Source organism: Rhamphochromis sp. 'chilingali' (genome assembly GCF_963969265.1).
Source record: "Rhamphochromis sp. 'chilingali' genome assembly, chromosome: 8".
Lineage (NCBI taxonomy): Eukaryota > Metazoa > Chordata > Actinopteri > Cichliformes > Cichlidae > Rhamphochromis > Rhamphochromis sp. 'chilingali'.
Genome location: NC_137935.1, coordinates 31,248,364 through 31,257,846, shown reverse-complemented (window position 1 = coordinate 31,257,846; position 9,483 = coordinate 31,248,364). Strand labels below are relative to the sequence as shown.

The 9,483-nt window shown below is 41.8% G+C and overlaps 2 protein-coding genes across 2 annotated transcripts; both read right to left on the bottom strand.

Annotated features, from left to right (window-relative positions):
- Positions 1–562: 562 nt before the first annotated feature.
- LOC308401265 (T-box transcription factor TBX1-B-like) lies at positions 563–4,547 on the bottom strand. The gene is made up of 8 exons (XM_080889412.1): positions 3,356–4,547; positions 3,086–3,260; positions 2,873–2,974; positions 2,470–2,641; positions 2,090–2,245; positions 1,876–1,943; positions 1,446–1,555; positions 563–1,112 (listed from the first exon to the last, which is right to left on the bottom strand). Exons 1-8 carry the CDS (start codon positions 3,387–3,389, stop codon positions 952–954), a joined length of 978 nt encoding a protein of 325 aa, XP_080745538.1. The 5' UTR covers positions 3,390–4,547; the 3' UTR covers positions 563–951.
- Positions 4,548–4,650: 103 nt separating this feature from the next.
- On the bottom strand, positions 4,651–6,742 carry LOC308401266 (uncharacterized protein). The gene is made up of 4 exons (XM_080889413.1): positions 6,655–6,742; positions 6,062–6,113; positions 5,805–5,949; positions 4,651–5,629 (listed from the first exon to the last, which is right to left on the bottom strand). The coding sequence occupies exons 2-4, from the start codon at positions 6,102–6,104 to the stop codon at positions 5,029–5,031; spliced, it is 789 nt and encodes a 262-aa protein (XP_080745539.1). The 5' UTR covers positions 6,105–6,113; positions 6,655–6,742; the 3' UTR covers positions 4,651–5,028.
- Positions 6,743–9,483: the final 2,741 nt, after the last annotated feature.

The window sequence follows — 9,483 nt, the reverse complement described above, 5'->3', positions numbered from 1 at the left end:
ACATAGCCACACAATTTCCTCTAATACCTTTCAAAATAAAACAATTTACACCGATTACGCCTGCATAAGCAAAAAAGCATGAAAGGCCCACATTTTTACCCCAATGGGTTCTAAAATTAGACGGCACTGATTATTTGCAGCTCTACACATTGACGGTAACACATCACGTGTCAAACCACTGCAGAAGGCTTGGAGTATACGCCTTTCTTAAAGAGGATTTAACTTAAAACAAGGTTGTTTAAAAGGAACTGCCTGGTTTACAGTACTTTCTTTATAATTCCTTAGTTTTCAGTTTTACAACAGAAAAGGTTACACTTGGTTCCATTTAAATTAAATCGCTCTTGTTTCCTCGACATTTCTTTCTGTATAGCCTGTAATGCTTTCATATCGTCTTTTATTCTGAAGCCGCGGTATTGTAGGTCTCGCAGGTTGTTTGGAAACTGTCCCTAAGAAACATTGCATCCTGGGGAATGTAGTTTTCACCAGTACTCCCTTGCAAATCACGAGTCATCAGTTCCAATATCAGAAACACACCAAACATTCATACAAAACTTCAGGGTGCTGTTTTATTATCTCAGACAACAAACAGATGCATTACAAACGTTGCACACGATTTTATAAATATTGCTATGGAGACGAACTATAACTGCATAGATAACATAACACTATAACTGTATAACTGCGGCGTTAACACTAGACCCTACTATGTCCTTGAAGTGCTTGAATGGTATTATTCACAGTGTTTGTCATAATTCATGTAGACATTGGATTTTATGTTACACTTAATAATAATTACAATTAATGATTATAAGTATCCATTAGGCATTATTTTGTAAAATAGTTACTAAAAATGACAATGAACACAGTGTGAAGTTATCACATAATATTATATAACAGGAGGGTCCTTTTTCATTTAAAACACTTCTTTTGAACCTTGACAGATTGGTGGTCTCATGATGACCCTGCACGGTCCCAGAAGGAGGGGAGATGGAGGCAGGAGGCAGGTGCTAAAAAACTGCTCCCACCTTTCCTCTCCGTGCCTCCCATGGAGTCTTTACTGTGATGAAACAGTTCACACTGCTCCATCATCAGCGGGTCCAGGCCCTCCTGCCCTGAAGATGGAGAAGAAAAATCTTTAGAAAGGTACTGAAGAACATTTAGACCAAATCTGCTGTCTAATAAATATAAATCATTTGCCAAAAGCTTATTTAAATAATGTGGTTGTTCTCATCCAGTTTTAAAACACTGCAGGACTGGTGGGCAAATAAAGCCCCAAACAGGCTGCGTTTTTACAGTCTTTTCCTTAAATAATCCTTCTCCGTACAGTTTCATTAAGTAGGTTGAATTCAAACAGGTATCTACTAGTTAAAATTTCTTTATTCCATGAGCTAAAAAGACTTTAACCACATATAACACTGTTTTAAAAAAATGCAAAAGATACTGACTGGTTGAGGTCTTTGAGTCACAGTTTATTTGTTCTCCAGATTTGTCGATTTGAGATTCTGCTCTGCCCTCTGCTGGACACCACACTGCTAGAGGACTGGGATTACCCGCCCTACATACAAACACACACAAGAAACCATAGTGAGAAAGAGGAGAGGTAAGTGTTCACCTTAACCTCACACACAAATTAAATACATGGCAGGCAAAGGTGTTCATCCCGGACATGTATAACCTGTCATCTATGAACGTCAGTTCTTTGTATACAAAGGTCAGAGATTAGCTATCATCAAGACTTTCGCCTTATCACTATTTAACGGGTGATAAAAGTGATAAAGAAACAGTGTCATCATGTCGTGATTTCTTCTGGTCTATGGTCTAGGGACAGATATGTTTATTAAATTAGGTGAAGTGCAGGGAAAGTGTGACACTCACCAAGCCTGGGGGTCTGTAGTCCTGAAGCCCTTAGCAAATGGGTTGCTTGCAATTTTTAACTGAGTGATCTAAGAGGAGAGGTTAAAATAAATGGCATGAAAAGCAAAGAATCGCTTAATGCACACAAAAAAAATAATCAAAAATCAAACAGATAAAAACATTGTAATGTCATAATTTTTTTTTAGCTTGCATCTTGGTTCACTCAGTTCCGTACCCTGTGGTTTTGATAAGCAGTTACAGCCATGAAGCGTGTCTCAGGGAACGAGAAAGAGCAGAAGTTCTTGTATGCATTCAAGTGGCTGTTCGGCGTTGGATCTACATACACCACATGGAAGCGCGGTTGATAGCGATGCATGGAGTTCAGTATCATCTGGAAGTGGGGGGACATGAGAAAACACAAATAGCTTAGTACTTATTGTTGCACACTGCTATGATCTCTTTTTCTGGCCTTCAAAGTCTGCTCCATTGGAATCTTTTAGCAAAGCTTTGCATGATTCACAATTCAAAATAATCCTTACTACAGCTCCTCAGTTAATGTTCTGTGCGAAAAAGCCCGTTTAGCATCATAGCCCCTCATTTAAGACATTCACTAACATGTCCGTTGTCATCCAGCAGGTTGTTGGTGAGCTTTAGGCTGTCAAAGGACACAGTCTGCTTCATCCACTGGGCTCCACGGGCAGGTGAGTCTGGGTGGAAATGCATCCTGCTTGGGGCTGCGACATCTGCTCTTCCCGCCACTAACCAGGATGAGCTGTGGAATGCATATCTGACACACACACACACACACACACACACACACACACACACACACACACACACACACACACACACACACACACACACACACACACACACACACACACACACACAAAAGTGTAAAATGTTCAAAGCAGGACTTACAGAGCATCGATGCTTGCAGAATTGTATTCGTGCAAATAACACAACTGTTAAACATCACAAATACACTAAACACAGTTATGCAGGTTGTGTTTCTGACCTGTATCTTTTGCTGTCGACAGGGATAAAATCCATGAGAAGAACATATTCGGCAGAGGGATCCATCCCAGAGATCCGTACCTGGAATGTCGGAAACATCCGCCTGCAAGTTAACAAACAGATTCTAGTGAGAGGTAGTGCAGGAAGACAAATAGGAAACATACAAGATATGATGTTTAGTAGGAGTATGCATAAATGTGAGGATTCTCATCACCTTCCCGCTTTGGTAACAATCATCTCTGTGCCCAGCTGGTCAAACTGCTGCCAAAGTGCCTGCATCTCCAGCTGAACTCTGACCCCACTGATCTGGGGGCACTTTGTGCTCGACAGTGACCCTTCGTCTGCGCAGCAGGGTAGAGACAGATCGCAGCTCTGAGACAGCTGAAGACCTGAGGAGAAGAGAGAATACAATTCTGTTCATATTTGTTGGAACAGATTCTGCCCATGAGCTTTGATGCGATAACTTGGAGTGCGAAACACTTACCATTCATAATTTCAACACCTCTTACTGATAACATAGATGGAGGTGCTATTTTGTTTTTTCCAGTCTTTTCATCCAGATCTAGTCAACACATTCACCCACAGTTTTGCAAAGCAACATGGGACTGAAAAGAACAATTTGTATTCCAGTTTTCAGGTGCTGCAGTAGATGTACATCCAGGTCTGTGGAGTGTCTGGTTGCAGTGAGAAACAAGCTGGTTTTATACACCATGAGGCTCTCACTGGGGACTTCCATGGTGGACTCATCCATTACAATATTCACGGTGCCATTGACACACACTAATCACAGATGCACTCACTTGCCGCCCTGAGAACAGTTAAGGCAAAAATGTGCGCGTGCACACACACATGTAGAACTCTCTGCTCTATTACCTATTGTTTCTTATGGCCTGGAGCAATAAGTGAAGCTCGTCCTAACCAACCTTTAGCACATTAATAACACCCTAATCGGTCCAGTGTTACAGGGTGCAGACAGATGAGGACATCATCGAGCTGCTTTTTATTATTCAGAGTATTTTCTGGGAGCAGATTTTCAACACCTTACTAATTAACGAACCGGTTACTCCTTAACACTGACCAAGGTATACATTTCTGAGGCTGGTTAGAAGCAAGACTCTGGCATGTTTAAACATCATCTCTTGTCAAGGATCCACTGATGAATGTTGTTGTTGTTTTTTTTAGATTTTGGAGAAAGTTCATCTCACAGTGTTGTTGTGCAAATCATCTTGGGTTGCATGATGACCAGACAACTACTGTTCATATAAGAACTCTATGCGTGTGTGTGTGTGTGTGTGTGTGTGTGTGTGTGTGTGTGTGTGTGTGTGTGTGTGTGTGTGTGTGTAGCTCAATGGGACAGTGTTGAAGGGATCCAGCCTGGAGGGTAGCAGCACACAGCAGAAAGAATGCTTTTCTCCAATAAAGCACAAGACATAAGTTGTCAATAGACCGGTCACTGTGTGATCAAGTCATTAATCACGGCTTTTGGTGTTCACAAACAGAAATGTCTCATGTGCTATCGTACACCATTCCTAAGTACAACTGATTGTATTAATATTCTTCTCTAGCAGACCTTTCTGATCAATGATGACCTCTTAAAATGCTGTGTGTGTCTGTGTGACATAACCTTAGGGGTTCACTGAGGTCTTAAACACTCTAATGAATCTGAATATGAGCATTGATAACCCTAAAAAAGGCGTAGATGTTCAATGCTACTGTTGGGGAATTCTAGGATGAGGAAAAGTTTTACATATCATATAGGAGAGAAAAATCATTTCAGAGTAGTATAAACAGTCAGATGTTTATTGAGCTGTAATTCATCAAGGCACACTTTTCGTCAGACAAGCGTCATTACACAGGAGTTTGAGCACGTGCAATAATTCACATATGATTGCTACACAAAAAGTTGGGCACAGAATGTGAAGAATAGAGCAATTATGTGCTGAGTATCTACACGTCTGTGTGTTTGGGAGCTTGTGCTTGATCATGTATGCATGAAGTAAGCTGGGGAAGAGAGAGTCCTGCCGTTTAATTCATCAGCAAGGCTAAATTTTAGGGAAGTGGTCTGTTTGTGAAGAAAGAAGGAATCGAGAGAAATTTGGAATGGATCTAGACATGATAGGAAAGGGAGGTTAGTTATAGGAACAGGGTAGGGAGGATTTAGCTCTTGAAGGTTTCGGAAACGATTGCAAAGATTTGCTGGAGCTTTGCCTTGATGTCTTCGGTCAGAGGATGAATCTTCTCCTTCAGGGCAGTAAGGTCTTCAGCTTTGACGTTTTGTGCTTGGTCGTAGGCCTGCCTCAGCTGCTCCTTGTATTCTTCAACATAGGGAGCCAACATTTTCCTTGCTTGTTCCACGTGTGTAGCAACCCTGGCACGAATACTCTCTACAATGGGTGTCAACGCAGCCTTGGTCTCTTCCACATTGGTGCGAATCTTCTCACGCAGCTCAGTCACAACGGGCTCCAGCTTTGTCTTCAGTTCTTCCATTTCAGCTGTGTGCTTGGCATGGTACTCTCTGACGATGGGCTCGAGCTGGCTGCGGTATTCCGCCATGTGTCTCTCAATGACTTCCCTCAGTTGAGCACGTTTGGGTTCCAGCTCGACTCTCAGGGCCTCAATATCAGTCACAATGCTGTTACGTAAGTCAGCAGTGGCTTCAGAGACTGTGGTAAAGACGCTGTCGGTCACAGGAGAAACGGAAGCCTGCAGAGTCTTGATCTGAGTGTGCAGGCCCTCCAGGCGCTGAGCCAGGGTGGTCCTGAGAGAGAACAGAGATAGGAAAGCAAAGCCATTTTAGTTAAGCTAAGTGTACACACCAAATGTCGACTGCAAAGTGTAAAAACTGACTAAGGCAGGAAGTTAAACGAACCCCTGGCAATGCATGGACCAATTACAAAAAAGTGCGGCTGATGGACAAGAATGAGAATCTTTACTTGAGCTCTTGGTATGGAGTGTCATCAAGCTGGTCCAGGGCTTTGATGGCACCGTCCTTCGCCTGAGTCAGGTAGACATCCACAGCGGACCGGATTTGGTCCAGCTGGGAAGGTGCATCAGCCTGCAGGGAGGCAGCCTGAGAGCCTTTGGCAAGCGAAGAGGGAAAAACTTTTAAAGGGTAAAGTGGACCTGCTAAAGTTCCACCTGCATTTTAAATGATTTCCCTCAGGTTGGAAAGGGTGCGTTCAGTACTCACCGACAGCCAGGAGAAGAGTGAGAGCTAGAGCCACAAATTTCATGGTGATGGTCTAGAGCAGAAAAGCAGTTAATGATTAGGAAAGGAACATCCAACTGAATAGTGGGAATTCATTAATCCAACAGAGCTTGAATCCTGTGCCTAAAGCAGACTCAGTAGTCTTAGAAGTAAGAATGTCTTAACAGCCCAGCACATTGCTGAATTAGCCTGAATGAGTTTGCACTAAATGTATAGCAAGCTATTAAAGGAACTTGTAATCTGAGTAGATTACAGAGGATGATTAAGGAGATCAGACCTAAGTTGCTACATAATCCTGTTTCAGCTTTTGCTGTAAAACACGGTCATAGAATTAGCAGGAGACGCTCTTGGTGGAGAAGCACTGCTGCAAAATTACCTCAGGCTAAAGAGAACAATCCCAAAGTTATATCTAATAAAATAAAAAATACAAAAAGTCAGAATTAAGAATTTTACTTCCAGCAATTTCTTTTTTTCCCTTTGTTTATCAACTTAGTTCTAACAAAAAGTTCCCCTACACTTAGTCCTCTCCGGCTTCCAATTCTGTTCTGCGAGTACCGCAAAGTTGCTTCTCTTACCTGGTGGAGTTCTGGACGAGACTGAACAACTTCAGCGGGGGCAGACTTTTTATAGTCCCTTGGTGGGGGACGAGTCCATGTGGAGAAGGGGGAGGGTGGAGGTGTGAGGTCTGTGTGTCTCCGTGGAGGTGGACCTCAGCCCCCTGTTATCTCCATCAGCAGGAGGACTGGGGTGACAGTTCAATGGTCATCTAGTGGGAGGAGATCAGTCTGCACACACGCATCGACGCACACCATTAACACACAAATATACATTATCAGTATCATATGCGTATCGGTGAATCAGTCCTCCCCGTTTACCAGTTTTTTCTTTCTCTCTTTAAAAAAAAAAAAAAAAACTCCGTCTGCTTCTTCTGGGACATCTGTCAGCACCTTTTTCTGCTTCACGAGGACTTTTTCGCATTTGTCTTGTGACCAAATTGTTGCAGAAAAACATGAAAGGCTGACAAGAACAAAGTAAAAATGCCAGTTCAGTGTGAAGACTGAGCCAGGAAGATTGTGAAATTAGAAAGGAAGTGCGAATATTATTATGGGTGTAAAGGGTGACACGAGAGGAGAGCTTGATTGGGCTGGTGGGAAGGTGGGAGGGGGGTGAAAATGAGGACAAGGGTTGAAAATATTACCTGGGTAAACACATTTCCCAGCAGTCTCTTGTATTTTTCTACATTTTTCACATTCAGTTCACACCAGGTTCTGTAATGGGGAAAGCCACATCCTTCACAGTCCAACTCCTTTCTAAAAAAGCTGCCAGGGTAAACAGACACGAGTAAACAGAAGACAGTGACTTGATGCAATCAGCTCAGAAATGCAGTCATATTAAATCTAAAGTCATTAAATCACAGGCGGCAACTATACACACGCGTTCACGCACAAGCAATGCCACATAACATGCAACCTAAAAAAATGTAGACTCATTTTAGATAACAAATTCTCTCACTGGTGTGTTTGCGATGATGACTAATGAGGTCAAAGAGTGATGTTTGCTGTGCTGTTGTTTGTTGTCCTATCCCCGGTGGACTTTGTCACTGTAGCTTCATGTGATTTTGGGAATAGGAATGAACATAGTGCAAAGATTTGTCTCTAAGTCTGTGCATGAATATGTCTACTGGGAGTACTTTCATATCTTTCGTTTTTATTTGAAAAGAAGTTGCTGTCAAAAGAGATGGGAGCATAATTTTTATATTTCAGTTGTATTTTAGTAGCCCCTCATCGCTCATGTGCTGAAATCTGAATATTGAGATGGTTTCTGTACCTGAGGAAAGTCATAGAGAGACATGTAGAGTCAATTTGAAGAATTTCATTCAAGCACTAGTGAACATCAATAATGCCCTTTTTATGGCCTTTACATCTTAAAAACCTCATAGTACAATATCATCCTAATAGAGCTCTCTGCTCTCAGACTGCAGGTTTACTTGGTCCTAGCATATTTAAAAGTAGAATGGGAGGCAGAGTCTTCAGCTTTCAGGCCTCTCTTCTGTGGAACCAGCTCCCAGTTTGCGTTCAGGAGACAGACACCATCTCTACTTTTAAGATTAGGCTTAAAACATTCATCTTTGATGAAGCATATACTTAGGGCTGGATCAGGTGACTCTGAATCCTCCCTTAGTTACATTATGATAAGCCTAGGCTGCTCGGGGCTTTCATGGATGTACTGAGCGTTTCTTCTTCACTCCCCTTTTCTTCGCTCTTTATGTGTTTATACATGACTACTGCATTCATTCATAGTGATTCATTTCAATTTTAATCTCTGGCTCAGTGTGTGTTTTGTCCTATTTTCCTCCCCTAATCCCCAACCAGCAGATGGCTGCACCTTCCTGAGCCTCGTCCTGCTTGAGGTTTCTTCCTGTTAAAAGGGAGTTTTTCCCTCCCACTGTCACCAAGTGTTTGCTCATGAGGCATACGACACACCAATAGGTCACTATTGCTGTGATGTGGCACTATATATAAAAAAGGAATACAATTTAACTGAATTATACTCTGGGCCATATCTGCAGATTTAAAACTTGTGTATTGCTGGGTTGTTAGGTGCAGTGTTGCACAATAAAAGTTCCAGAAGCCTATGTAATCAATGAACGTTTCTTTGAATGCAATCTCTGTGTGATTGCAACATAAGAGCAAGCAACATGTTGCAGGATACTACTCAAAGAATTTACCTAATGGAAGAGTATTATAAAGTCTGCAAAATGAAGACAGTAGAAGGCTTTGACTCTAGACTTTCATGTCAGAATCATTCCTTGTTTCATAAAGTCTTAAAAAATATTAAGGATTTAAAATGATTTTTAAAAACTGGAAACATCGACTTTTCCTCCACAGCTCTGCACACACGTAGAGGTAGAAATATAGAGGATTCAAGTAATCAAATGTTGACTTGATATGTACAGTAGTAGAAAAAAGTGTTTGCACATGGCCTGATGTGAAGCTCAGTGTAGTTTGTGACATTGTGTTTGAGTTTTCTGCCTGAACAAAATTCCAGATTAGTTTTGGTGTATTTTCACAATTAGCAGCAGTTCTATTCATTTAAAAGTCTAAATGTTTTTTCTCCCCACTTTCATTTGTCTTTGCTGTTCATTCTTTGACACCTTGGTGTCTTTTTTCTACCCCCGTGTCTTGAAGTATGCAAGGAGTCAAGCTGAGCCTGGTGACTCGGTGAGGAGTCACCCACGTCTACCACGTTCACAGCTTCTTCTTTTTTAATCACCACCTGCCATTTGTCTGACACCAATTAACAAATGCCAGCAGTCAAGGTGAAACACAAATCACTGGTAAACATCTTGATGGAAGCCTGGAATGCATTAATTATAAAAACACTGCACCAGTGCCAGATTACAT

Coding starts and splice junctions, on each gene's coding strand:
- LOC308401265 (XM_080889412.1), bottom strand. CDS start 3,389: ATGTTATCAGTAAGAGGTGTTGAAATTATGAATG. Junction 2,246..2,469: donor TGCTGGATGACAACGGACAT/GTTAGTGAATGT, acceptor CCCCACTTCCAG/ATGATACTGAACTCCATGCA. Junction 1,556..1,875: donor ACTACAGACCCCCAGGCTTG/GTGAGTGTCACA, acceptor GTTTGTATGTAG/GGCGGGTAATCCCAGTCCTC.
- LOC308401266 (XM_080889413.1), bottom strand. CDS start 6,104: ATGAAATTTGTGGCTCTAGCTCTCACTCTTCTCCTGGCTGTCG. Junction 5,950..6,061: donor CACTCTTCTCCTGGCTGTCG/GTGAGTACTGAA, acceptor CGCTTGCCAAAG/GCTCTCAGGCTGCCTCCCTG. Junction 5,630..5,804: donor ACTCCATACCAAGAGCTCAA/GTAAAGATTCTC, acceptor GTTCTCTCTCAG/GACCACCCTGGCTCAGCGCC.